This window comes from Theileria orientalis, chromosome 2 (genome assembly GCF_000740895.1).
Source record: "Theileria orientalis strain Shintoku DNA, chromosome 2, complete genome".
NCBI classification, from domain to species: Eukaryota; Apicomplexa; class Aconoidasida; order Piroplasmida; family Theileriidae; genus Theileria; species Theileria orientalis.
Window position 1 is genome coordinate 388742 of NC_025261.1, and position 26105 is coordinate 414846.

General features: G+C 37.0%; 21 protein-coding genes across 21 annotated transcripts; 10 read left to right on the forward strand and 11 right to left on the reverse strand.

The window, feature by feature from the left end:
• Nucleotides 1–267: 267 nt before the first annotated feature.
• Nucleotides 268–452, forward strand: TOT_020000184 (hypothetical protein; the record flags this gene model as incomplete). The annotated part of the gene is made up of 2 exons (XM_009691919.1): nt 268–352; nt 385–452. 2 exons carry the CDS (start codon nt 268–270, stop codon nt 450–452), a joined length of 153 nt encoding a protein of 50 aa, XP_009690214.1.
• An 84-nt stretch (nt 453–536) lies between these two features.
• Nucleotides 537–1791, reverse strand: TOT_020000185 (proteasome (prosome, macropain) 26S subunit, non-ATPase, 14; the record flags this gene model as incomplete). The annotated part of the gene is made up of 6 exons (XM_009691920.1): nt 537–770; nt 815–999; nt 1110–1250; nt 1283–1417; nt 1451–1547; nt 1645–1791. 6 exons carry the CDS (start codon nt 1789–1791, stop codon nt 537–539), a joined length of 939 nt encoding a protein of 312 aa, XP_009690215.1.
• Nucleotides 1792–1984: 193 nt separating this feature from the next.
• On the forward strand, nt 1985–2428 carry TOT_020000186 (conserved hypothetical protein; the record flags this gene model as incomplete). The annotated part of the gene is made up of 1 exon (XM_009691921.1): nt 1985–2428. One exon carries the CDS (start codon nt 1985–1987, stop codon nt 2426–2428), a length of 444 nt encoding a protein of 147 aa, XP_009690216.1.
• A 71-nt stretch (nt 2429–2499) lies between these two features.
• On the forward strand, nt 2500–3519 carry TOT_020000187 (transcription initiation factor TFIIb; the record flags this gene model as incomplete). The annotated part of the gene is made up of 1 exon (XM_009691922.1): nt 2500–3519. One exon carries the CDS (start codon nt 2500–2502, stop codon nt 3517–3519), a length of 1020 nt encoding a protein of 339 aa, XP_009690217.1.
• Nucleotides 3520–3578: 59 nt separating this feature from the next.
• Nucleotides 3579–4127, reverse strand: TOT_020000188 (conserved hypothetical protein; the record flags this gene model as incomplete). The annotated part of the gene is made up of 1 exon (XM_009691923.1): nt 3579–4127. One exon carries the CDS (start codon nt 4125–4127, stop codon nt 3579–3581), a length of 549 nt encoding a protein of 182 aa, XP_009690218.1.
• Nucleotides 4128–4273: 146 nt separating this feature from the next.
• On the forward strand, nt 4274–5799 carry TOT_020000189 (uncharacterized protein; the record flags this gene model as incomplete). Its single annotated transcript, XM_009691924.1, has 6 exons — nt 4274–4739; nt 4769–4965; nt 5037–5165; nt 5207–5302; nt 5415–5495; nt 5563–5799. The coding sequence occupies 6 exons, from the start codon at nt 4274–4276 to the stop codon at nt 5797–5799; spliced, it is 1206 nt and encodes a 401-aa protein (XP_009690219.1).
• A 77-nt stretch (nt 5800–5876) lies between these two features.
• Nucleotides 5877–6524, forward strand: TOT_020000190 (conserved hypothetical protein; the record flags this gene model as incomplete). The annotated part of the gene is made up of 4 exons (XM_009691925.1): nt 5877–5944; nt 6063–6186; nt 6241–6369; nt 6450–6524. 4 exons carry the CDS (start codon nt 5877–5879, stop codon nt 6522–6524), a joined length of 396 nt encoding a protein of 131 aa, XP_009690220.1.
• Nucleotides 6525–6847: 323 nt separating this feature from the next.
• Nucleotides 6848–7531, forward strand: TOT_020000191 (DNA-directed RNA polymerase 2 subunit; the record flags this gene model as incomplete). The annotated part of the gene is made up of 3 exons (XM_009691926.1): nt 6848–6876; nt 6997–7140; nt 7204–7531. 3 exons carry the CDS (start codon nt 6848–6850, stop codon nt 7529–7531), a joined length of 501 nt encoding a protein of 166 aa, XP_009690221.1.
• A 145-nt stretch (nt 7532–7676) lies between these two features.
• TOT_020000192 (uncharacterized protein) lies at nt 7677–8128 on the reverse strand (the record flags this gene model as incomplete). The annotated part of the gene is made up of 2 exons (XM_009691927.1): nt 7677–7913; nt 7973–8128. The coding sequence occupies 2 exons, from the start codon at nt 8126–8128 to the stop codon at nt 7677–7679; spliced, it is 393 nt and encodes a 130-aa protein (XP_009690222.1).
• Nucleotides 8129–8139: 11 nt separating this feature from the next.
• TOT_020000193 (conserved hypothetical protein) lies at nt 8140–9285 on the reverse strand (the record flags this gene model as incomplete). The annotated part of the gene is made up of 5 exons (XM_009691928.1): nt 8140–8364; nt 8688–8762; nt 8821–8890; nt 8977–9113; nt 9148–9285. The coding sequence occupies 5 exons, from the start codon at nt 9283–9285 to the stop codon at nt 8140–8142; spliced, it is 645 nt and encodes a 214-aa protein (XP_009690223.1).
• Nucleotides 9286–9772: 487 nt separating this feature from the next.
• On the forward strand, nt 9773–10594 carry TOT_020000194 (conserved hypothetical protein; the record flags this gene model as incomplete). Its single annotated transcript, XM_009691929.1, has 4 exons — nt 9773–10005; nt 10039–10108; nt 10140–10494; nt 10584–10594. The coding sequence occupies 4 exons, from the start codon at nt 9773–9775 to the stop codon at nt 10592–10594; spliced, it is 669 nt and encodes a 222-aa protein (XP_009690224.1).
• Nucleotides 10595–10632: 38 nt separating this feature from the next.
• Nucleotides 10633–12716, reverse strand: TOT_020000195 (uncharacterized protein; the record flags this gene model as incomplete). The annotated part of the gene is made up of 2 exons (XM_009691930.1): nt 10633–11391; nt 11937–12716. The coding sequence occupies 2 exons, from the start codon at nt 12714–12716 to the stop codon at nt 10633–10635; spliced, it is 1539 nt and encodes a 512-aa protein (XP_009690225.1).
• A 482-nt stretch (nt 12717–13198) lies between these two features.
• Nucleotides 13199–13984, reverse strand: TOT_020000196 (conserved hypothetical protein; the record flags this gene model as incomplete). The annotated part of the gene is made up of 1 exon (XM_009691931.1): nt 13199–13984. The coding sequence occupies one exon, from the start codon at nt 13982–13984 to the stop codon at nt 13199–13201; it is 786 nt and encodes a 261-aa protein (XP_009690226.1).
• Nucleotides 13985–14473: 489 nt separating this feature from the next.
• TOT_020000197 (conserved hypothetical protein) lies at nt 14474–15232 on the reverse strand (the record flags this gene model as incomplete). The annotated part of the gene is made up of 1 exon (XM_009691932.1): nt 14474–15232. One exon carries the CDS (start codon nt 15230–15232, stop codon nt 14474–14476), a length of 759 nt encoding a protein of 252 aa, XP_009690227.1.
• A 343-nt stretch (nt 15233–15575) lies between these two features.
• TOT_020000198 (conserved hypothetical protein) lies at nt 15576–16385 on the reverse strand (the record flags this gene model as incomplete). Its single annotated transcript, XM_009691933.1, has 1 exon — nt 15576–16385. One exon carries the CDS (start codon nt 16383–16385, stop codon nt 15576–15578), a length of 810 nt encoding a protein of 269 aa, XP_009690228.1.
• An 854-nt stretch (nt 16386–17239) lies between these two features.
• Nucleotides 17240–17802, forward strand: TOT_020000199 (the record flags this gene model as incomplete). Its single annotated transcript, XM_009691934.1, has 2 exons — nt 17240–17491; nt 17602–17802. 2 exons carry the CDS (start codon nt 17240–17242, stop codon nt 17800–17802), a joined length of 453 nt encoding a protein of 150 aa, XP_009690229.1.
• A 333-nt stretch (nt 17803–18135) lies between these two features.
• On the reverse strand, nt 18136–20099 carry TOT_020000200 (mitochondrial processing peptidase subunit alpha; the record flags this gene model as incomplete). Its single annotated transcript, XM_009691935.1, has 5 exons — nt 18136–18571; nt 18643–18865; nt 18976–19308; nt 19417–19933; nt 20037–20099. The coding sequence occupies 5 exons, from the start codon at nt 20097–20099 to the stop codon at nt 18136–18138; spliced, it is 1572 nt and encodes a 523-aa protein (XP_009690230.1).
• Nucleotides 20100–20229: 130 nt separating this feature from the next.
• TOT_020000201 (conserved hypothetical protein) lies at nt 20230–22920 on the forward strand (the record flags this gene model as incomplete). The annotated part of the gene is made up of 2 exons (XM_009691936.1): nt 20230–20339; nt 20394–22920. The coding sequence occupies 2 exons, from the start codon at nt 20230–20232 to the stop codon at nt 22918–22920; spliced, it is 2637 nt and encodes an 878-aa protein (XP_009690231.1).
• Nucleotides 22921–23070: 150 nt separating this feature from the next.
• On the reverse strand, nt 23071–23583 carry TOT_020000202 (conserved hypothetical protein; the record flags this gene model as incomplete). Its single annotated transcript, XM_009691937.1, has 2 exons — nt 23071–23301; nt 23410–23583. 2 exons carry the CDS (start codon nt 23581–23583, stop codon nt 23071–23073), a joined length of 405 nt encoding a protein of 134 aa, XP_009690232.1.
• A 183-nt stretch (nt 23584–23766) lies between these two features.
• On the reverse strand, nt 23767–24398 carry TOT_020000203 (hypothetical protein; the record flags this gene model as incomplete). The annotated part of the gene is made up of 2 exons (XM_009691938.1): nt 23767–23873; nt 24350–24398. 2 exons carry the CDS (start codon nt 24396–24398, stop codon nt 23767–23769), a joined length of 156 nt encoding a protein of 51 aa, XP_009690233.1.
• Nucleotides 24399–24406: 8 nt separating this feature from the next.
• TOT_020000204 (molecular chaperone DnaJ) lies at nt 24407–26092 on the forward strand (the record flags this gene model as incomplete). Its single annotated transcript, XM_009691939.1, has 1 exon — nt 24407–26092. The coding sequence occupies one exon, from the start codon at nt 24407–24409 to the stop codon at nt 26090–26092; it is 1686 nt and encodes a 561-aa protein (XP_009690234.1).
• Nucleotides 26093–26105: the final 13 nt, after the last annotated feature.

Genomic DNA, 26105 nt, shown 5'->3' on the forward strand with positions numbered 1-26105 from the left:
CACTACTCCTAATTATATCACAATATAATATATTACTTTACAGTTGCTTTTTTACACTAATCTATGATCTATTTGTGACCATATATTCTTGGATGTTTGCTAATTTACACTTTAATGATAAACATAATTATATTTTATATTTTATTCAAATTAAGACGTATAAGCTATGCTTCTGACACATATATCGTGTTTTTTTTAATATTTTTGTTTGTTTGTGATAGATTTGCTTATATTTCGTCGATGTGCTGCATTGGAATATTATGTGAAATGGCTCACTACCACTACACAGATTCATCTATCCATTGGGTTCCATTTTTTCCATTTTATTATGTTTTATCTTTTTGTTCTGCAGGTTTACTATTTTAATTTTTATTTATTTTATAGAAGAACTCATCCATTATCATATTTTCCTTTCTGATCCTCACTGGATTCACAGATTCGCGTTTATCTAGGCTTAAATACTAATATTATTAAATTTATATCTTATATTTCTTTTATTTTATTTTATTTTTCCGATTTGTTACAACACCCTTCATTTATAGCATTTCTATTGCTAGCATTGTGCTGAACGAGTTGAGTGTGTTGTTTGCCAGCAGTGTTGACACGCTGTTTTCTATATGTCTTTTTGCGTCCAGCTTTCCTACGTTTGCCACCACTAGCTCTTCTGGTGTGCAGCTCATTTCCTTTTTTATCGTCTGGTTATACTTTTCGCACAGGTCTCTTATCTCGGTCACTAGGTCGCTGTTTTCCTTCTGGCTCTCCATGAAGTCCTATTTGTATTTTAATTTTATTCTAATTTTTTATTTTACTGTACCTGTATTTCCAGGTCTTTTGTCCATCTGTTTTTCCTAAAGTTCAGTAACATTTGGCTTTCCAGTGGCGTTTTTCTGTAGTTGATTACGATACTGTAGTAATTCCTGTTAAGCCCGTGCACCAGTGCTATTATTGTTGGCTTCTGTAGGTGTCCGATATTACTCGTTGTTTGCCTCGGTTCATGTCCTAAATCACATCATTCATTACTTCATCTAATTTTTACTTATATATATGACTTTATATTTGTATCACTTTGTGTATTTCTATCAACTAATGTGTGTATTAACGTGTGTTACCTAGCATTATAACGTGCGGGCTTATTAGCCTGAAGCAGTCTATCACCACCTTCCCCTTCACTGACTGTATTGGATCAATCACTACTCCTACTGCTCTAGGGTTTAACTGTTCAAAGCTCTGCTGCGTGTTAACGTCGGTTCCTAAACAACTTTATACACCTCAACTTTCGTACCTGAAAACCAACATCCGAACCCTGGGTGTGAGTGGTACCATCCTACCACGACTTCCGGTCTTCCTGTTCTCTTCAGCATATCTTTCATTTCCGTTTGGTATACTGGGTCCACTGCCTCAACGCTCACGCTGTTTCCTATATTTTATATTCACAGTTTCCGGTGTTTACCTGACTGCGGCATTGAGAATACGTCCACAACTCTAATTGTATAATCGTCTATAAAGTCTCCTAGCATCAGACCCATGACTTCCATCGGTACTCCCGCCTAAATAATATTGTATGGGTTGTAAAGCATATTTTATATGCCATGTGTTGTAGTTAGTGTGAATTTTGTTGATTAGCTGATCAAGCATTGATAATACCCTTCCGTGTCTCAACATTTTTAGCAAGGCCAATGAGGAGATGTATACTTGCTCCGATGTGTCTGCGACCGGGCCCATACCCTGCATATTTCTCATGCCTCCGAAGGAGTTGAACAGGCCTCCGAACGACCTTGCCGAATCCGCCATATATATACACTCAGCGAGTACTTATTTATATTATGTTTATTAAGTAGAAGATGTTTAAATTATAATTAAAATGTTCAACGTGGATGGATATATGTTATGTGTACTCTCTAAGTATGTGGCACTATATTCGAATGATTTTATTCTTTGCGTGTTCGTTATTTAATATATTTTATAAACTCACGTATAAAACTTCATGAAAAGTGATTTCATCAATGGAATTGTAAAATATAACTGTTTCTTTAAATTCAGGCCCATTAACACATTATCTAAATCATCATCTGTAATCCATCCCAGGAACTTCACAACAGCTGAAGAAAACACTGGTTTGGACCGAAAGGATTATTACAAGGAGCTTGTGGAAAAGAGTGAAAAGATTTTGCAGAAGTTGACCGTTGACGAGGCCGAGTTGTTGCAAAACAAAGACGTCGTTGTGTATACCAGGAACAGAACCTGTGGAAAGTGCAACAGAAACGTTAAAGTTTCCACCCCGGAGTTCGTAGAGGACGCTTGTGCGGATTCCTGGAGGTATTTCCACAATTTCTCCTACGTCCCCAACTGTCCACTGTTCGGAATTATGAAGTTTGTCAAGTACGGCAAGCTCAGAACTGAACAGAAGGTTTCGATTTCGGATCGCTAAGCACTGTATAGATTCGTATATATTTTGTTTCTTGTCTGTAACATAAACGTGCCTTTGCTGCTGTTTTTACCATGGTTGCTCTCAATCGACACTCATCCAACAGGACCATTTCTTGCTCTGCCTGCAAGGAGGCCTCAGTGGTCGTGGTGGACCACGTTGAGGGGAACCAGCTCTGTCTGAACTGCGGCCGCGTTTTGGAGGACGTGCTCATTTCGGAGCAGCAGGAGTGGCGCAATTTCAACACTGAGTCGCTCGGACAGGCGGGCGCCGAGAAGAGCAGGGTGGGCGAGGTCAACGACGTCTGGCTCGACGCCACCAGCAGCACCACCTTCATCGGGGGCTCCAAGAAGATGCAGCAGCTCCAGAACCTCATGAGCAACTTCGAGTCCTCGGACAGGTCGCTCAAAACCAGCTTCGGCATCCTTAGGACCATCTGCGACTCCATGAACATTCGGGAGCAGGTGATCGAGCGCTCGAAGGAGATTCTCAAGGAGCTGAACCAGCTGGGCCACCTGAAATCGCGCTGCAACTCCCTGAACATTCTGGCAGTCATATACTTGGCTCTGCGCGAGAGCTCGGTTTCCCGGTCGCTCAGGGAGCTCGCCATTTACGATCGCAACTTGACGGTGAAGGACCTGGGCAGGGCCATCAACAGGCTCAAGAAGGTGCTCCCGAACCGCGGCAACGCGCCGACCGAGGACGTTTCTCAGCTCATCCCCAGGTTCTGCTCGAAGCTCAACCTCACCAACGAGATCATTACGCTGTGCGAGACTGTTGCCTACCGGAGCTCGCTCCTCCTCACCTCAGCCCACAGGACCACGTCCATCGCCGCCGGCATCATCTACATGGTCACGCACCTTCTTCTGGGCCGGAGTTCCCCCGTCACCATGAGTGACATTGGCGAGGTTTGCGGCGCCAGCGTAGGCACCATTAAGAACACGCAGAAGGAGCTCTGGGCCCTTCGGGAGAAGCTGTTTCCGCAGAAGTACGCGCACCTCCTGGGCCTGTCGACTTCCTCGGCCGCCGCCTCTGACAAGGCTGAGCAGCCGCCTGTGCGGAGTCTCCTGAGCTCCCATTTTAATAACTTTTAATTCATAAATCTGCTGAGTTTTCGTGCTCCCCTGTTCTATGCATGAAATTCTCAAATACATTAGGTGTTACAAAAATAATTTACAAGCAGCTGTGCGTTGTTTTCCAGGTCCTCCTCGGTGTTCGAGTCCAGCCTCTCCACCTTGCCCCGGTCAAACACCTCGTACGAATCGAACAAACACGTTTGAAATATTTCGCACTGGACGTTTTCCTTTATCTTATTCTCGGAGTATTTCCGATCTTCCAGCCTCTTTCTCAGGACGTCGATTTCAGTCAAAAGGACGTATACCCTGTCAAAGTCGCCATCTTCAAAGAACTCTGAGCTGTGGAACTCTATGAGGAGGCCGCCCCTTGCAAAGTCGACTTTTTGCAGCTCCTGATCTAATAACTCCTCGTCGTACACTGAGCAGTCCATCTCGTTGTCCCACTCGCTGTACAGTTTCTTGTCCCTTATAAGGTCTGCGATATTAAGATGTGTAATATTTAAGTCTTTTGAAGAATCCTTCTGGGATACCTCCCCTAGTTTTTCTAGGACTTTTTGGCATAGTGTAGTCTTGCCGCAGCCAGGAGTTCCTAAGACTAAAACGTTAGGAATCCTTTTATTAGACATATTAAAATAGGTAATTGTGGCACATATTATCAAAAATAATTAAGTTTTGAAAAGTTTGTTGTGTATTTCCAACGGTGGAAGGCATTGGGTATGTGCATCCTTAATTTAAATATAAGTCTTTTCTGTATCTTATATATGTGTTTTATATGTTAGGGTTAAACAGTACTAGGGCTAGGCACCTCGAAAATAGTCTTTCTCAATACTTCAAAATAAATTCGGCCACCCTCGGAATCTCAACCTTCTTGAAATTCTATTTCCTGGCAAACAAAGTCTCCACAAACAACAGAGCATGGATTTCTCATCATTTTAGGGAGGTTTTGCGCTGGAAGCTGCTGATTGAGCACACCAGCTCGAAGCCTTTAACCTGGACTTCCATGATGAAGAACTATTTGATGGGTGATAGGTGGAGGTTAATGTCGAATAATAAGATGCTATCTCCACACATCAGATGTTCATTCCCGGAAGACCTGTTTAGTTTGATAGAAGATGAATATGGGCTTGAAAAGGCGATGGAAATTTGCAATGTGTTGAACGAGGAGCCAGTTAGTTATCTGAGAGTCAACACTTTGAAAATTTCAAGAGATAAGGCATATAAATTCTTGCTTCATAAGGGTAAGTGTGATTGTACAGTAAATGATTAGAAGCACTAAATACACCGTTTGTTCCAGCCAATTTACACATAACATGTGCTTCAGGTGTGCCCGTTGAAAAGTGTTTTTTTTCAAACTCTGGCCTATTCGTTACAGATAAAAGGAAGTTGCTTGAATGTCCGGAATATAAAAACGGGATTGTGGAAATTCAAGATGAGTCAAGCCAGCTGATAGGGCAGAACATACATGTAACCATAGACTATATTCACATATAAACATGATTTTAGACACACCAGATTAACATATTCGTAATGTTTAGTGTAAAGAAGGACAACACGTGCTTGATTTTTGCTGCGGGACTGGTGGAAAATCACTCGTAATTGGCCCAAAGCTCGCAAACAAGGGGAGAATATACCTACATGACATTAATGATAATTATTTGTTGAAGGTTTGTTTATCCTAGTTCCTAGTAGAATAATTATTGTTTAGGCAAAAAAAAGAATGTTCAAAGCCGGAATTAGAAATTACTATATAATTGATAGGAACTTGGAGGACTTTAAAAAGTTTTATGGAAAGATGGATTATGTGAGTTGATAGAACCATATAGACGTCTAAATTTAGTTAGCATGGATTTTATACCATTTTAGTCCTTTTAATGCTGATTATTCACCCGTTTAATAGTGTTTTATTCTATTAGGTTATTGTGGATGTGCCGTGCTCGGGGGTGGGAGCTTACAGAAGTAACCCCGACAGGAAATGGAGCTTCAGAACAGACCAAGTAGGGAATTTGTAGAAAATTTAGATAGTTTGGGTTGAAAACGTGATTGAAGTAACTCAATGTGTAGTTGACTAAATTGATTATGAACCAGAGGTCGATTGTGGAGCAGTCGATACCCTTTTTGAAAAAGGATGGGAAGCTCGTGTACATCACCTGTAGCATTTTTAAACGGGAGAATAACTTACAGGTGGATTTCTTCTCAAAAAAGTTTAATTTGGCTGTTGAGCAGCAAACACTACAACTCCCCGAATCTAGGGGAATGAACGGGTACTATATGGCCACTTTAGTTAACAATTCCCTTTAATGTGTAATATAGTTTTTAAATTTCATACATTTGGTTTGTTTCTATGATGCGTACTTTGTGGATTGTTGTTTTTTGAAATGATTCCACTCGATGTCGTTGAGCCTGTAGGAGACGACCTTTCCATAACCAAGTTTAAAAGCTACAAGTAATTACACACATATTTTCACCTTTTTATTAAATTTTGTTCATTATGATCGATTATTTAATTTATTGAATTGCTGTGTGCTTTACTCAATGTGGTTACACATTTAATATTTTTATAGACTGTTTCAAAGAGGGTTTACGAAATCGAATTTGGTCACTTGCTATATGGCATTGTTCTCATGTTTTTTAACCGACCTCATCTGTTTGTATGTTCCTCTCATTCAATACACCGACCTGTCGATAGTAAGTTTCATCACCTTAAATAATTTTATGACATATTGTTGACCGGGTTTATAGATTGGAGCATTGGATTTGTTTGCAAGGAACCAGGAAAATAAGGTTTCAGTTTTCTACTACTGTAATATAGTCCACTCGCTGGTGTTGTACTCTGGGATTTTAGTCTCACTTTTTTGCAACAATCCACTGGTATGTGTATATATAAATAAATATTTTTGTGAATGTTCGAGTATCTTGTTTAATTTTAACAGTGTACATTGTATATATAGTTTTGGGATATATTAAGAAACTGGATTAACGTTGGAATCGTATTGACTCTTTTGGCATTGCCGTTCAACAGGTAGGTTTTGAAGGTCGAATACAGTCTCCTTTAGGAAGAACTTCGTTTTCAAAATAACTTCATCGCTAATAAACAGTATCTCTAGTTCATAATTTATATCTTCAGTTATTTGTTTGAGGATTAGGTTCAATTTCAAGTTCTTAAATGACTAACATATTTCAATTTGTTAAATGTGTTTTTGTATTAAAACGAATAAATATGTTTGTTGAATCACTATTGATTTAAACTTAAATTCTTTGCCATGGGGTACTGCTTTAATTTATTTTCATTTTACTTGTTATTTTCATAGATTTGTTTTATATATGTTTAAATATTTGTTTTAATAAAATGACTGAGATTAATTTTTGCCCAGAATGGTTTGTTTCTTATTCATTTTAGATATTTTTGTGTTATTTACTTGTTCGTATACTTTCCCTTTTTTAACTACTTAAATACCTACATTTTTAATTTATTATTGTTCTAACATTCATTTTTAGCAATAATATTCTCTATGCAAAGGCTGACACACGCAAACAGCAGCTGAGATACTTTTGTCGGCAGTGTGACTTCTCCAGAGTCTCAGATTCTAATAGTTCCTCCGATAATTGTATATATCGCACCAGCTACCACTTTAGCGGAAAGTACGTTTTGTGTTTGTGGTCTTTTATTCATTTGTTTTAAGGCCGTTTTATTATTTAATTTAGGGAGGACATCTTTGTTTCGCCTCAGGTTGTTAAGGATCCCACTCTTGGGAGGACGACCCGTTGGAAGTGCCTGAAGTGCGGACATCAGAAGGCAGTGTTCTTTCAGCTGCCTGAAAGAGTCACTGACGACGCCATGATGCTCGTTTTCGTCTGCACCAACCCCGGGTGCGGCTACTATTCTAAGCAGCTCCACGACGACGGCAAGGTTGAACTGACCAACGAGTTTGGCAACTTCGACAAGTCCAAGTTCCAGCAAATTGACCGCAAGAGGGAGAGGCCTCTCGATTTAGAGGATGTCCAGGAAAATGAGATGGAGTCGTTTTTTTAACACCTTGTCGCCGTGTATTTTAAAGTTTGTTGCCGATACCGATCTGTTATAGGCATTGAATCCCCTTAGTCCACTTGTAAACCGACTCCGCTAATATGATCGCAACTCATGAGGTTTACCTATCATGTACTGTGTATTTTACACATTAACTTGAGTATTTTTCAAGCAGTTGCTCGTAGGTGTAGTTCTCCTCGGGCTTACCGGTGTCCTTGTTGACAAAATTGTGCAGCCTAGAGGTCCATAGCAAGAAGCTCTTCCTAGACTCAACATTGGGTGGTATCTGCTTATAAATGGGAACGAGGCCTTCTCTGCATATTGAGCATGGGTAGAGCCTAGCAAAGGAGTGTAGAAATCCCAAATACCTCAGCTTCGTATCTTCGTCCTGAAAATTATTGATAAATACAGTCTGGTGTTATATATAATTTAAGGTATGGACCGTACTGGTTTTTCTGGGTATTGTGTAGCGATTGTGTGTAGAAAAAGCCACCCGGCGTTTCCCAGCTCCGTACGATCGGGAGGGTAGTTATCGAGTAATTTTGAGGACGGATCTCTATCATAACAGGAAGGATCTACACATCTTTTATAGTTATCCTCCATTAAACAAAACACTAATAACACATATAGTGAGCCCAGTAAATTATGAGGTTAGGCGGTGTTAGAATTCTCGCAAACGACTTTGGCAACGGAATTTGTAGATCTAAAACGAGTGTGTTAATTAATAATTTTTGATGATTGTTGCTAATAGGTAGTATATGGCTTAGCTCTAACTCTGGTTTTTTTTCACCAGATGTGTCGACTTTGACTGGCTGCTTAGGAGTTATTAATCTTTGAATCTACACATAATTCAGTTTTTTAATTTAAAAATATATTAAAGTGCTTTTACCTCGTTTTGCATACTCCTTATTTGATCCTACATTGTTATTTATGACGTTGTTCACTCACCTCTATTGACTTAACTCTCGACCTGGAAATTTCTAAGAATAATATTATTTAAAACGTTTATCTTGATGAACCAACCTTCCATCTTCATTCTGTGTAGCTCTTCCTAAAATGATTAACTGATTAGTTGGGTGATTGGATGATATATTTAGGTAATGGTACCGTTTAAATTTGTGAAATGAATAAAATTAGGGTTATTAATATAAATATCTATTACTTCGAAGTAGTCTTCATCTGATTCATCTGTAAATGAGGCAAGTTCAGAAGTGTTGTTAACTATATCGTCGACGTTCTGAATTAATAAATGTGTTTTCAACCGTTGAATTGTGAATTTATTCGTAAAAACTTACCTCTTTGACATCTATTGATATTTTTGACTGAGGTGTAGATCTTTTAAGTTGAGTAACGTACAGACTCTCCCTATTGTGTAATAAGTGTGTATGGTTATGATTCAAAGTAAATATCATTTGGGCACATGTTTTTACAATTATTATTGAACAGCGTACCTTATTTTCCCCTCATTTGCAGGTTCAGCTACTTGGATGAATCGTTCATGTGTGTAGTTGTTGTTAGGAAGGTCCTTAATTACATCCTTAAATTTAGCAACTTCGGTCTTTGTAAGCTTATATAGTTCCTCAAATTCCTAAAAGTTCGTATATTATTTAAAATGGAGTTACTTTTATTGTTCCTCTTGCCTTCTTTATGGTATCATTCAAATCTAACAAGATTTGGTCCTTTTTTGGTATTGATTTAGAGAAAACACATGATTTTATGAATAATAAATATAATATAAAACAGTTGTGATTGAAATTCATGAAAATTATAAATAAATTGCATTAATGTGTAGCAACATGATAATCCAACACAACTTTGTGAAAATGTAGTATAACTATTTCAAATATAATTTTAATGGCTTAAATATGTTTAATTATTTGATTTTTGTATTTTAAATTTAAAATGGTTATATTTTATGATAGAAGTGCTCAGATATTGCTTCTAAAGAAGGAGTTCCCAAAACGTATGTTGCGATGATGAAATTTATTTTTAGTAAGGAGTTGGGGATTCAGACCAACAGTTTTTGGTATTCCGATTAGTTGTTTCTTTGGTAGATCAAAATGTGTTTTGGAAATGTTAGCGATTTGTATTTTTTTTTACACATCAACTATAGGACGATTCCCAGGGAGTATCCAGCGCAGAAAGTGTCATTCAAGTTACTAAATCCGATTCCTCATAAGTGGGCCCAGGGAAACATAATCAGGTAATATACAGTCGTATTGGATAGTTGAAGTAATCAGTCCTTCAATGCTGTTTAGGTGTCCTAATGAGTTGTATGAGAAGCCCTTAGTCGACGTAGTGTGGGAAGTTGTTTCAAATTTTGAAGACTATGACAAATACGTGTCTGGCAAAAGACTCCATGAAGATGATACTGGACAACAAGATAAATACGTTGAATCATTTACTAAGTTAAAACAGGATATTGTTCACGGACTTAATAACGCTCCTCACGAAGCAATTCCACAAGTCAATTCACTTGGGTACTTTTGAATATAATTTACCCCTATGTTTAGGGAGGAAAGAGTAAAAGAGGCATTAAAATCCGACACTGAAGTCTATAGACTTATATACAAGTGCAAAAGTGTACGTTTTATGAGCACATATAATAATTTAGATATCGGAGGTAGTAAATGAAATCAAGATGAGGCTCGATGAAAATGAAAAGACAGTGTCAAATTATTTGAGGGATATTAGAAAAAAAGAGAATATATTAACGGATATTTTCGACAGTTTGGACTACATAAAAAAGTTTTATAACGAATATGGATTGGATTTTAATTCTAATTCCAAAAAAATGGTCAGAAAGGCACTAAAGAAAGATATTGCTGACTTAGAAGAAAAAATTAAGCTTAAAAAGGAATTGTTACTCGGAGGTCAAAGAAAATATGAGCAGGTTAAGGATGAATTATATAATTGTTACAATAACTTGAATTTGCTCTACGCACTTAATATCGCATTGAAAACTTCAAGTTGAAGTATCTGTTTGACACAATTTGTTTCCTTAAAATGATACAAACGGTAATTACATAATGTGTATTATATAATATATTAAAATTAGCGTATGACTAAACATTATTTAAAATTTTTAAATTAAAAAAATATTGATATTAGTTAGTAGTTGCGGCCATCTCGAGCATCCTCAATTCTTCCTTCTCTAAATCCTCCTGTCGACTCCTTTTCATTTCTTCAATATCAAGTTCGGATAGTCTAAAGTAGAAATAAGGTTTTTTGGTCGAACTCCAACCGTCATGTTTGAAGAAAAAGAGTTCTTTGTGAGAATTCTCATCCTTGATGTGCAAATGAAGCATTCTTGGATTGTTTCTGTGCCCATGAATTATAACAGATGTGCATTTATGTGAGGTGCTTGGTCTTCTCCAAATAAGTTCATCGTCGTCCGTAATATTGGTTATAACGAATCTTTCACGCGGAATGACCACAGTTGCTGGAAGCCCAAAAAAATTGTGTTTCTGCGTCAAGAACACAGAAGTGTCGAAACTGTCATTTAGATCTATGGGTCTTTCAACTTCCAGTCGTCCTAGCAATAAACCAAACTCGGCTAAGCTTATTTCGAACCAATTATATCCACGTTTTTGATAGTATCGTGTTCTGCTCGTAATGTCACTGTGTAAATATAAGTACCCAATTTGGTATTTATTATTTAAACTATAAACCTTGAACACATATAGGTGCTTTCCTGATCTCGTTCCGTCCCAAATAGTGTATGCTGAATCCATAAGTTTTTTAATGTTCTGGCATCTAAGTGCTACAAAGGTCGATAACACTAACCCCTTGTATCGTTCTTTCAATACTGAGTAGCAAGCATCCTTTGAATAGTCTGAAATATTAAGAGTCTGGTAGTCGTTAGCCTTTACAAAAATGTTTATAAAATATATAATGAATAATAATAGCAGATTTGCTTTATTTATGCCCATTATGTCTATTGTTTAACATTAAGGGACAGATGATAATTAAAAAATTGTATGTAACAAAGGCATTCAAAAACTTAATATGGACTGCATCTAAGTAAAGTAAATTGGTTATGAAGATCAGAAATTTATATCAAATTGGAATAATGGTATGCCTTTGGTATATTTATGCTAGATGAATAATTCATAGATCTTAAATGTTAAGATCATTTTTTTGGAACTAGATACCAAACTACACAACTAATATAATTAATAGTGTTTGATTTTAAGATTTGAGGTACTAATGAATTTGTGATAATCGATGTTTGTATTTTAAGTCTAACTCCACTAAATTGTGTAATGGCTTTTAAAATAATATATTGTATATACCAAAATGTTAAAACATTTAATATATGAAATACATGATTTAACAGTTTGATTCAAAACAGCTACTTCAATCGTTATATTTCATTTAACATACACTCAAGTAATATTCACAGTTATACAGTTTTGGTTCTTTTTAGTTTTTGCTTTTCCTCCGAATCCATGTTATTCAAAACATGATAAAAATATTCTTTGGTAACCGGTATGAAATCGCCGTTACAATTAGCTAGGAAAATTTCTCCTTGTGTATGTGTTTGCTTTATATTCAAATGAACTAACCTTAAATCATCCTGTTGCCCGTGAAATATAATAGAAGTACATTTACCACTTCCAAACTTTTGCTCCCAAAGTATATCGAAACCATAAGATACAGATATTACGTCATATTTGTCATAGGGGATAATTACATAAGCCATCAAGCCGTAAAGATCATGACTTTGAACCATAAAAATGTCTGTATCGATTTCCTCACTCAAGTCTATACAACGTTCTCTGATCAGTTTCTCCAACTTATATTGGAATAAAGCTTGAGTAATTTTCCTGTATCCATTTGGAACCTTTTCATAATATCTTGTATAAAAAAAGGTGTTGCCAACTGAGTATATATAGGCTAGTTTATTGATACCTTGGCGCCTATACATTTTAAAAAGTGATAGTCTTGTCCCAGGAATTGTGGCCTCCCATATAGCATAAGCTCCATCGATTATTTTGGTAATGTTGTCGATTCTGCTTGCCAGATATGTAGTAACTGAAAATCCCGGTAGTTTTTCGTGAAAGTGCATTGATATTGAATCATCTACATTTCCTGCTATGTTTAAAACATTTGGTGGGTTGGCGTGAACAAAGGTGGTCAACGGACTATATTTTATTAACAATATAAAGATATAAACGTAAAGAATCATTATGCCTTGTTTTAAAAAATTAAAAATTATTTACAAAAGTGAACAAAAGCAAATGATAGAATGTTAATTTATGAAACTATAGTAGTTTTGAGCCATTTGCAAAAGGCATTGTGATTTGACCAATGCTGTACCAAATTATCTACGGGAAGGTAAAAAAAATGTAGATATACCTTTAAATATATTATAGATTAATTTGTAGATCTAGTAGTGTAATAAAAATTTTAAAATACACATTAGTCTGTTTATGTAAAAAATGCGTAAAAGACCATACCATGATATAAAATATAGATATGCTTTACACATAAATTTAAATCAAATTATTACAATTAAAGCAAGTCGATGCAAGATGAAATAAATAATCAGTGCACTAATTTATTAAAAAGAAAGTTATAAAACATTAAAATGACAAAATCAATGGTTTAACATTGATTCAATTTATTGGATTTATTAATATTATCACAATGTGTTAGTAATATTAATAATTATAGATCATTATTATACATTTGGTTAACAATCATTTGATCATCAAGTTGATTCAAATATTGATAAAATTGTTCTTTATCGGTTTGTTTCCAATCATCTTCATACTTTCTCATAAACATTTGTTTATGTGTATTATTTATTTTGAGATGAAGATGAATCAATTGAGAATTTCGCAAATCTCCATGAACAATAATACAAGTACATTTATCCGAATCATTATTTCTTTCCCAAATTACATCAAAATCATCACAAACCGATATAATATCATACATATGATATGGTATGAATACAGTTGATATCAGACCGTACAAATCGTGTGTTTGAATAAAGTATGTTCCGTCGTTCATATCACCAGTTAGATCAAACATTCTCTGTTTTCTTACTTCTTGCATTTTCTTGTCGTATGTTATTTCACTTACTTGAACCCAATCATTTCCTTGTCTTTTAAAATATAATGTTCTTGGTCCAGTTGATCTTAATATGTATGCATAACACAATCTAGATCTACCGTACAATTGTGTTAGTTTTAGCATACATAGCAACTCTTCAGGGTGATCCGTATTCCAAATAATTGAAGCGCCATCCATTACTTTTGTAACACTTTTTGTTATATTTGGGACATACGTAATATACTTTAACGGTCCTTCACCTTGCTTCAGTCTAAGTAACAGTAAATCTTTAGTTTCGTCAGATATGTTAAGAACTGTTTTGTGACGTGGAAATACACATAAACAAAAATTTAGTAATACTATACATTTAATCAAAACAAGTATTGTATTATTCATTTTAACCAAACATAACTAAGCTTGAATATTATAAGTCAATGTCTGACATATTATTTCAAAATAACTAAAGAACAGTTAATCTCCGATGTCGGCCACTATTATAACGAACAAACAACCCTTTATACACACTTTATGTAGGTAGACTGCCAATTTTACACACACAACTTGAATTTTTAGATGTATTTATAGATCAAATAGTAAAAATCTAATGAATTTAATGAATACAAACTAATACAATAGGAATGTTAAATAAATATATCAAACAATATTGTTAAAGTTTGTGCTCTTATTATCAATTTGTTATAAACTTTCAATTATATACATACACATCGTCATATTAAACTTACTTTATAACAAACTAGTATAATAAATTATACACAAAATAAGGTGTAATAATGTATTTATTCAAAGATGAATAAAACAGACATTGAAAATGTTAACACCTGATTAGTAAATACATGAGTCAATTGACATTAAAAATCATACACCTTAAAAAGGTGTGTCTACATTATCTAATTTCTTGAGAAAGGAATAGAAATTAGTTTTATCGGTTTGTTTCCAATCATCTTCATACTTTCTCATAAACATTTGTTTATGTGTATTATTTATTTTGAGATGAAGATGAATCAATTGAGAATTTCGCAAATCTCCATGAACAATAATACAAGTACATTTATCCGAATCATTATTTCTTTCCCAAATTACATCAAAATCATCACAAACCGATATAATATCATAAATATCATATGGAATAAAAACTAAAGTTTCTAATCCATATAAACTAAGATCTTGGACATAAAAAGTATCATAATCAATATCACTTTTCAAATCAAAAATCCTTTCTTTTCTGAGTCTTTCTAACTTATAATCAAAATAAAATTCTGGAATCTCATACCAATTGTGCTTTCGCCCTTCAAAAAATTTAGTTTTTCTAACGAGATTTCCTAAACTGTATACATACGCTAATTTGTTCCTTCCATAATATTTGTAAATCTTCAATAGCGACAAATATTCTCCGTTTGTTTTGGCCTCCCAAATTATAATTGCTCCGTCCATTACTTTTACAATACGGCTTCTCATCCTGGTCACGTATGTAATGATAGTTATTTTCCCGATCCTTTGAACCAATTTCATCAATAGATAGTCTTTGGTAACATCTCCGATGTTAAAATTTTGATTTCCTACCGACTTAGCGATTTCTATTGTACATCCGAAATACACGACGCAAAGCAGATCGTATATTTTCATAGTTACACAATTCATTAAACAGGGTTTTATAGTTTTGTAGAATAATTCAAATGTGTTAAATGGAAAAAATTATAAAGTCAATTTTTAAATATTTATATAAGTTGAATGTTAAATAATAACATTTAAAAAAAATATGTGAATATAAAATGTTATAGAATAAACACATAAAACATAAAAATTGAAAATTATATAAAATATAAAATGATGTAGTAATAAATAATCAGTGCACTAATTTATTAAAAAGAAAGTTATAAAACATTAAAATGACAAAATCAATGGTTTAACATTGATTCAATTTATTGGATTTATTAATATTATCACAATGTGTTAGTAATATTAATAATTATAGATCATTATTATACATTTGGTTAACAATCATTTGATCATCAAGTTGATTCAAATATTGATAAAATTGTTCTTTATCGGTTTGTTTCCAATCATCTTCATACTTTCTCATAAACATTTGTTTATGTGTATTATTTATTTTGAGATGAAGATGAATCAATTGAGAATTTCGCAAATCTCCATGAACAATAATACAAGTACATTTATCCGAATCATTATTTCTTTCCCAAATTACATCAAAATCATCACAAACCGATATAATATCATAAATATCATATGGAATAAAAACTAAAGTTTCTAATCCATATAAACTAAGATCTTGGACATAAAAAGTATCATAATCAATATCACTTTTCAAATCAAAAATCCTTTCTTTTCTGAGTCTTTCTAACTTATAATCAAAATAAAATTCTGGAATCTCATACCAATTATTATTTATTTTTTCAAAATACCTCGTTTGCCTTACAAGATACCTCGTTTGTCTAATCAGATGACCTAGACTATACACATATGCCAATCTATTCTTTCCATATAACTTATATACTTTCAACAAAGATAGTGTCTCATCATCCAGATCAGATACCCACATCGTACTAGGGCCATCCATTATTTTTGTTATGCGAGACCTAATATTTGTGAGATATGATGATACGATATATGCTCCTGTTCCTTCGTTAAATCTCATCAGCATCAACTCACTTGAATCGCTGTCTAAATTTAAAACATCATTATTGACTGATTCGATATTTCTGTTATAAACCAACACACTCATCAATGTTAGTGCTTTGTACATAATTAACCTAGCCATTTTTGTCTAGACGACATATAATTAGCACACACCACCTGTACACACCGGTATAAAATTTAAACTTATCATTGATTTACATTTGTATATCAATAACTGTGGAAATTCTAATATTTAACTAATATTAGGACAATTTGATCCTTAATATATCACAATATATTATTACAATTTGTAGATCAAGTAGTGTAGTCAATAACGATTACACTAATACTTGGATATTTACTAGCTTTATTCCTATATAATTTCCATTATCAAACTTTTACATTGCTTGTTATAACTTTATTTACTATAAAATTGTAAAATATATTATAATGAGAAGTTTTTATTACACAAATAAGATACACATCGATATATACGATACATACACATCTTATTTTTGTAAACAATCAAGCATATATTATCTGGTTATAACACGAACGGATAAATAATAGTATAAATAAGAGTGATTTGTTATAAATTAGAGGGGTTTGATTATTAAATAAAATATACACCGTCGTAAAATAATGTTGAATAATATTTATGCAATGGCACCAAATTCCATTTTTCAAGCATACAAAAATTTACTATACTACAATTTCACGTTAAAATACAAAAGTTAACTAATAATCAAATATTTTTATAATGTGTATGTTGATATTAACTCAACTAGAAGAGAGGAATCGGGTGGCAATATCACATGGTTCTTAAATATCTTACATTAAAATCAACACACAACCATTAACACTCATTAAAAACTATTTTTTATAAAAAACACACTTTTCAAAAAACTCGTCCATTTTACTCCACCTTATAAACTTACTTTTTTGTAGGGGACTTTCTTCAACATCCACTTATTTTATTTGCTTTTAAGCTTTAATATGCCCAGAGTTAGGACTTTAAATACCAAGCCTCCTCCGGAAGGCTGGGATTTAATCTCGGAAACCTTGGAATCTCTCGAGGATAAGATGAAGCAGGCTCAGTTGGAATCCGGCGATGGAAAGAGGCGCACTGAGGTCCTCTGGCCCATTTTCAGGATTCACCACCAGAGATCCCGCTATATTTACGAGATGTTTTATCAAAAGAAGCTAATCTCCCGTAAGTTTCCCTTTTATTCTCCTACTTATTCCCCAGTCTTCATTTGTCCTCATTTTATCTCTCTCATGATCTTTTTTCCATTTTACTTTATTTTTCTTATTTTTACTTTGTTTTAGGCGAGTTGTACGACTACTGTGTTCGCGAGGGCTACGCCGATGCCAACTTAATTTCAAAGTGGCGCAAGCAGGGCTACGAATTCCTTTGCTGCCTTCGCTGTGTTCAGACTTCCGGCCAGAATTTTGGCACCAGCTGCATCTGTCGCGTTCCTAAGCGTGACCTTGAGCCTGGCAAGGTCATTGAATGTGTTTTGTGCGGTTGTCGTGGCTGTGCCAGCTGCGACTTTTAATGTACCATATCTCACCCATGTGTAATCTATTTGAATCGCCTTCGCCTTTCCTCAACACACACATACACTCCAAACACACCAACGTCAATATGATAACATGTACTCTTACACATTAATCATTAGTTACGTTTATCAGTTTATTCGTTGAGCATTCTTATAATTTTAATGTAGTCGTTGTTATTATACTGGCTGTTGTTGTAGTTGTTATTATACTGGCTGTTGTTGTAGTTGTTATTCTACTGGCTGTTGTTGTAGTTGCCGTTGTACCTGTTGCACTGGTTGTCATTGTACCTGTTGTTGTATTTGTCGTTTTAGTACTGGTTCTAGTCCTCGTCACCTCAGCAACTCGAGTACTACATCTGGGTGCGGGACGGTATCCAGCTTCCCGTGTACCACTACGCTCGGCTTATTATTTCTCAGGTCGTTCACCACCGCCTTCAGCTCCTCTAGCGTGACGCTGTCTATCAGCCTCTCCAGGTCCTCTGGCTCCAGCACTCTGTTGCAGAACAGCAGCTGTCTTCCCACGTCTTCGCACACTATTGCCTTGTGTTCCAGACTCATGTGCAGGAAGGACTTTAAACTGTTTTTCCCCTTGGTAAGCTCCTTGTTAGTCAGTTGTTTCATTCTTTCAAACTCGTCCTTAATTATTGAGAACACTTGTGCCAGGTTCCCTGATGCGTATCCTCCGTTGACCACCATGTATATTCCAAAGAGCCCTGTGGTTGAGTGCACTGTGTTAAATGCCATGCAACTTTCGACAAACTCGTATCTACAGGTTCATTACATCAGATGTATTACGTTTCACTCATCTTATCCACATATCTGTGTATGACTGTGTACCTGTTGAGCACATTGTTGTATAAACTCGTTGTCAAGCCTTTTCCTGGGCCACCCGTCGTGAAGCTGCCTCCTCCTCCCAGTATCGACTGCAGCAGTGTTGTCGCTATCACCTGCTTGCTATCCCATCCTTCCACTGGGTATGCCACTGCAAAGTGAGTAAATGGTGTTTGGCCAGGCTCAAATCTGACTCCTCCCGTGTATTCTGGCTTCAACTTCTTCTCCTCTGAAATTATTCGTTAATCATTATCTAGAACAATTATCTCTACCCTCTATCCACACAACCTATTTCTCTATAATCAATATCGCCAATCGTGGTTTCTAGAATTATCATACCTTTCGGGTTCGGTATTGCGTTGTATTCTGCGAATGCTCTCATTGCCCACTTTGACAACTCCTTGAGGTCCAAATTTACTCCTACTAGGACACAGTTTTTTGGATAGAAGTGCTTTAGCATGAAATTCCTCATAATTTCCGGAGTGTAGTTTCCTTCGCTTTCCTTCAGGCAGTAGTTATAGTTTCCCAGCGTATTGTTGTGCCATGCTACGCTGTGCAGGCACTCCGTCACAAACTGGTCGTGGTTTTCCAACATTTTCGTTCTCTTTTCCTCCAGCTTGTGCTTGTTCGCCTTCAATTCCCAGGGCAGAAACCTAGGAAAGAGCACGTTTCCTACACATCGCATTATTTTGAGAACATTTTCATTGCTATAAGTACCAATATGCCTTCCGCCGTAACTATACTGTTCTCGATTTTAACTCTCCTCTAACTTACACTTACCTACTAATATGTTTAACAGGAACGGCAGATCCTGTCTCAGGAATTCTGCTTGGTACACTGTGTGTTCTCGAAACGCGTTGCAACTCACGTTTGCTGCCAGCGTTTCCACTGTTTTGATTGTTCTCAGGTGTGACAGGTGTGCTGTGCTGTAGAAGGCCATGTTCTCCACCATTGAGGACACTCCCTGGTTGTGCCCTTCTTCTTGTGCTGAGCCTGCTCCCACGTACAAGCCCAGGTGCGAATCCAGCCCTCCCTTGTCCAACGCTGCTATTCTCAGTCCGTTTTCCAGCTTTGCGTATTGAAACTTGTTATCCACTGGTTTAAAACTCCCTTCTGAGCCTCTTACGTATATAGACTCTGACATTGGCACGTTTTTAAACGGATTCCCCTCATTCTGCGGCGAACCGAAGTGATAATACTTAAAATCTGGCACCTCTTTGAAAACCACGTCCAAATCCTCCTTTACAAAGGGCACTGATGCATAATTTGGAGGCTCCTTGTGTATCTTTTCAAAAGTCTAAGAACATTAAATCAGTGAAGATGACATAACTTTGTGTAATACGTTTCAATGTGTTAATTTTAGGCAATTTTGCGCTGTTCTATACTACTCTAACACTTACCGTAAACGTTCTAGTTCCGTTTCTGGGAATTATCCCAAAAACGCTTCTAATATTTTTCATCATATTTATGATGTTACAAAAGATTTATGTCAATACAGTGATTAATTCTTACGACTAACCCAACACAGTTCTGGGTTCAACACAGCAGAATACGTTTCGATTTTATTTACACAGTTGATTTTTTAAATATGATATGAATACCCTGGTTTCAACTCTAAAAAACTCGAGGGTTGGCAAACTTCCTCAAATTGGACTTAGGCTGGTAAACAAGCTTCAGGAAGGACACACATCCGAGAAGTTTTGGTACGTTCTACAATATATATACTGGTTTCAAACTTGCTATTAACATGTTTTTAGGCTCGATTATATCGAATTTGTTAGGAATCCAGAAAATTTCAGGAAACTAAGCCCTCATTCAAAATGTTTGCTAACGTGTGTTGTCACAAAGATGGAAAGGGATTTATTTAAAAAGACCAGGTCCAGAGATTTGGTACACTCAATATACTCGGATGTTATTAATAAAAGGTCTATTTTTATGTTAAACCTGGAACTGATTAACATGATTTTGGTTTCTTCCTACACACTAAGGATTCCACTTTCAGACAACCAGCTGGATTTGGTACTATTAAGAGCAAATGAGGACATGTGCAAGATTTTTAGTGAGCGTAAGGAGGGTGTCGGCGAGGAAGATGAGCAAAGATACAGGTTCCCTGTTGAGCACTCTGTGGCCATAATTCACTCTCTGGCAAGCCTGACCAGATGTTTTCCAAGTCACCTTGAAAAGGTGCGCGACTCGGATGCAATAAACAGTGTTGTTAGCCGCTTAGAGTCGCTGCTGGGATTTGTCAACGCCAGGGAGTTCTCCATGATACTTTTTTCCTTCGACAAGTTAAAACTCTTGACTGATGATACTGGATATAAATTTTACAAGTTTGCTCAAAAGATTGACGATTTCGATAGCCAGAGTTTGACAACGAGCTTTTACATTTCTTCAAATAATGTAAAGTTGAAGAACTTGTTTGGTTTTCTAATGCCGAGGGTCGATTCGATGATTATGACTGGTAGTTCGAGCGTTAACACTAGTCACAATGTGGATAACAGCAATGTCGCAAGATCGGCATCTGAGAGGAAGACATTGACAGGGAGAGAGTGCTGTAACATATTGTATAGTCTGTTGAGGCGCAACTCGTTCAAGGACAGGCATTACAGGTTCTTAGTTGAAAGAGCAGGCGACATGAACCTGCAGGAGTTGTGTAACATGTCAAGTCTGTTACTGTCAAAGAACTACCCAGTGGGAGACGATTTTAAAAGAGTCTTTGTAAACAAGCTTGTTGGAACAGATTTTAGTAATGTGGTTGTTTTGGACCTTTTAACAATTGCAAACTGTTTTCATGCTTGGAAAATAGAGAACGAGCTGGTTTTAAAAAGAATGGTAGCCGGCATTTGCAACAACGGTAACTTTATTTTCGGCGATAAATCTGTGTTGCTGCTTCACTACCTGGTGCAGTTGAAATACAACGATTTGGGATCGTTGCTTAAATTGTTTGATAAGGAGTTCGACTCAAGTAGGATAACTACGTTTCATCACATACTGCTGTATAATTCCATTAACACACTGAGAGTTCACTTGAACTGTGGTAGTCACGGACCAGGCGAGGAAGTGGAAAGTAGACTCAGCACTGACGCAAGTGTGCTGCATAGCATCTTAGAAAAGGTGCAAAATAAACTGGCTAGTGTAAATTTTGGATCCCTGACTAGACTTGATTTGTTGACCCTGGGAAAGTTCTATAACCTTCAGATTCTTGAAAGACTCGCTGAGTTCCTTAAGGATGATACTTGGAGTCACATGGACATTTGCTTGAACATGCTTAAATACAACTCAGACGCGGAGATAGCAAAAAGGGTCAACATGTTGATCATTAATGTAGATGCCGACAGGGCGTTTATGAGAGTGGCTTCTACAAATTCGAGGTCAAGGGGCGATTTGAATGGTGAAATGATGAAATTTAACCATTTTTTAACCATGGTTGTCTTATTAAAGAACATTGATGTCCTAAAAAGGGTTTTGAATTCAGCTATTGCAGCTAAGTGCTCTGACTTTGAGGTCATTTTATCCATTGTTAACTCCTGTAAGAAATTGCACTTCCTGGACGAAAATGTGAAGAAACTTTTGGAATCGCTCGTTAAATCATTCCATAGCAGTGAATTGCTGGGATATTTTAGCTGTGTTGATGCTCTTACAAGCGTTAAATTGTACAATGTTAAGAACATGATTTCCGATTTTGTAAATGTTCTGTACCACTTCGACTATCGCAATGACTCAAACGTGTATGATCACAGTCTCAGTAGGTCCTTAAACACTCTGCATATAGAGAGCATTTACTCATTAACCAATAACAATATCAATAACAACCGTGTTAGTGTTAGCAATAGCATCAGTGGTAACATTGATGCAAATACGCCTTTAAAGGTAGCTAAAAAGAATGTAGTTGGATACACCGACGGTGGAAACGCAATAGTTGAATGTAAAATATTGGATGATAGAACCATTTATGAGTCACTTCTGGTTAGCATATCTAACTTGTGTTTTAACGCAGTTGTCCACCCCTCTGTTCTAATGAAGTTTATTAGGCATCATATTCACAGTTTGAATGCTAAATCGCCCACTATTCTAAAGTGCCTGGCCACGGACACGAGTATTTTGAAACATTTTACTCTAAGAGAGTTGCTTTTTATCAACGGCATTCAGCAGCGCACTTATACACACCTGATTGAAACCAATGATGTTCATACTAGTGTCCTTGCTACTTTGGTTAATCTAGGGATTAATTCGGTGGCAGAGTACCAGGTGCTGGACTATCGCATCGATCTACTAATATTGTAACAACATACACACCTTGGTATATGTGTGAATGTGTTCATACACACTTGTATGTGCGTATATACGTAGACTTGTATGTACACACTTGCGTATATACACAGGTGTATATATACTTGTATATGGGTGTTTTCAGCAAAATTAAAATACAGGTGTTTACATGTCTTCGTACGCCTCGTCGTAGGCCTCGTCCCACGTCCACTTGAGCAGTGGCTGTTCGACGAAGACGTGGTTCGGTATCGGTCTGTCGACGACCTGGTGCAGGCTCAGGGTCATATAAGGTACGCAGGTACCGTCGCGCAGTCTCGTGTGCATCCTACTCAGCTGACTGTCCATGATTTGCAACGTCCTCCTTGCAAGATCGTCGGTATCCTTAAAAATCATTTCCTAAATGTGTTATGTGAAAACAACGTCAAATATTAGTAAAATTTACAGCCAATTCACGATATAGATAAATCAAATAAAAATAAATAAATTCAACCAGTAAAAACATACTGTAACTTTTCCTAGGCAAAAATTAGTCTCTTCTATAGCCCAGTTGGGATCCTTCTTTTCCAAATCCTTGCTCGAGATATCCTTTCCCGAGTACACGCTGGAAAAGGACCTGGTCTGGAGTCCATTAAATCTTATCTTATTCCCGACTCTGGATAGCGTCAGTCGGAACATCATAGAATGTAAAAAATAACAACACATACATGGGGAGGCATAAAGATGTTGATAGTGTATACCATTAAAGTTAAATATCAATAAATATTAATTTATTAAACGCCAATTTTGTTAAAATACTATGATTACTGGGTAAACAGATTTGTTGAATCTGATTCTATTGACGCTAAACACAAATATAATATGTTATAAATCTTTTATACTTCTTCCTAGTTTAAGGTGACATTTTTCGTATTCATATAACAGAAGCAGTGTGTATTTTGTTAAGTGGTCTTTACTAATATCCATAGTGCCTAATTATTGTATTTTACTTGGTATGAATATAAAGAATAATAAATATAGTCAATCATGGCAATAATAAGCCCATATTTATATATTTCTCTTTATAATAATTCACAATTTTAATAAAAGTTTATTTGGCACATTTGCTTACCAACTTTGGATCTAAAAATATTACCTACATGATTATTAGCTGCACGACTTCAAGTGACATTTTTTTAATATTATATTTGTTTCTAATTAATATTCACCATTTTATATATATTATTCACTAAATTATTTCAATAAATTCACTGTTGTCTTCATTTTGTGGCATATATGCTGAGTTATAAAATTGTTTTAAGTATTTATTATTTGGGCTTATAATTAATAATGATAATAATTATAACCCCTGATTTTATTTGCAAATACACAGTTTCATAATAATTATGCTATCGTATTGCTATTTGTAAGCATTCAGGCTTTAAATTAGAAATATCTCATTTATCACCTTTTGAATCATCATTTAGATTTAATTTTTCCTCAAACACGATTGACATTAATAAAAATGGACGAGGAGGATATTAACAATGATATTATGGCTGCTGCTGAGCTCAAATTAGAGCTAGCACATTCAGTCGTTAAGCCAACGAAAACCAGACCATCCCAAAATGAGGAGGAATCTAGTTCGTCTCCATTTAAACTTTCCAACGTTAAGCCATCGAAGTTGGACACAGATGAAAATATCGTGAGTTCGAACCCAGTAATTTCGGGTCTGTTCAGCACCAGGAATCCTCGCGATATAACGAGCGCAGTTGGCTCGGGCATAAAAAGTATAACTAAAGGGGTGGTTATAGGGACCACCAGCCTAGTCCTCTGTCCGGTGGTTGGAGTAACAAACGACGGAGTGACGGGATTTTTCAAAGGAGTCGGCGCCGGTGTGCTTGCTGCAATAACACTTCCCCTGGCAGGGATAGGAGTGTCACTCTACCAGGTGGGCCGGGGAGCCCTGAACACGCCCAAGGCAATCTGCGAAAAGGCCTCCGGAAAGGTCTGGAACAAGGAGAAGAGGGTCTGGGAAGAGAACTGGTACTCTCTGGAGGAAGAGGCGAAGATGCTGAAGGAATATCGCGAGTCTCACAAGGATGCGGCAGTCTCACCCCCTAACAAGGAGACCTACGAGAACAACACCGACGTGTTCGAGACTGAGCTGTATGAAATATTGCAAGTGCCCCCCAACGCAACTCAGGAAACGATCAGGAGGGCCTACTACAGGCTCGCGAAGAAGTACCACCCCGACAAGAACATGAACGTGGACGGCGAGGAAGATTTTAACCAGCTGTTCCACAGGCTAGGGGAGGCGTACCAGATCCTGGGCGACGAGCAGAGGCGGAAGAAGTACGACAAGTACGGGCGCTCCGCAATCAGCGACATGTCGATCATGGACTCGCAGCTCTTCTTCAGCATGCTCTTCGGCTCAGACTCGCTCGAGCCGTACATCGGCAAACTCAGGATGGCGCTCTACCTGGAGCTCGAGATCAACGAGAACCTCACGCCCACGGCCCACGACTTTGAGAAGCTGCAGCAGGCCAGGGAGGTCGAGATAGCGCTGAACCTGCGGGAGTTCCTCAGGAGCTTCGTCTGCGGGGAGCTCGACGAGTTCAAGAACCACGTCAGGGCAGTCGCCGAGGACCTGTGCAAGAGCAGCTTCACGGTGGCCATCGTGGAGACTCTGGGGTGGACGTACCAGAACTACGCCAAGCAGTACATCGGCAAGCGCTCCTCATTCCTCGGCCTCTCGGGCCGCTTCGCCAAGTCGAAGCAGAAGACGCGCTCACTCGGCAAGGGCCTGAAGACGTTTTCCTACATGTTCAAAACTGCCGTCCTGGAGAGCGGCAGGCGCGCTGACGACTCCGAGCAGCCGATTTCCGACGTCGGCGTCAACTACAACGAGGAGAGCATTCCCGTGATCCTGGACGCCATGCTGAACATTTGCCTCATGGACATCCAGAACACCGTCAGGGCCTCCTGCAAGAGGCTCCTGAAGGACATGTCCGTCGACTCCTCCTGGCGCTTCAGGCGGGCGGAGGCGCTCCAGGAGGCCGGCAACATCTTCCTGCAGGTAGCTAGGGAGCTGAAGCCGCAGTTTACTGGTGGTCAGTCTACCAACGAGGTCGACCAGTACGTCAACGAGATTAAGGAGCGCAGGCAGGTCCGTAAAAATGTGCACTATTCAAACGATGCATTCTACTAATATTTTACACACG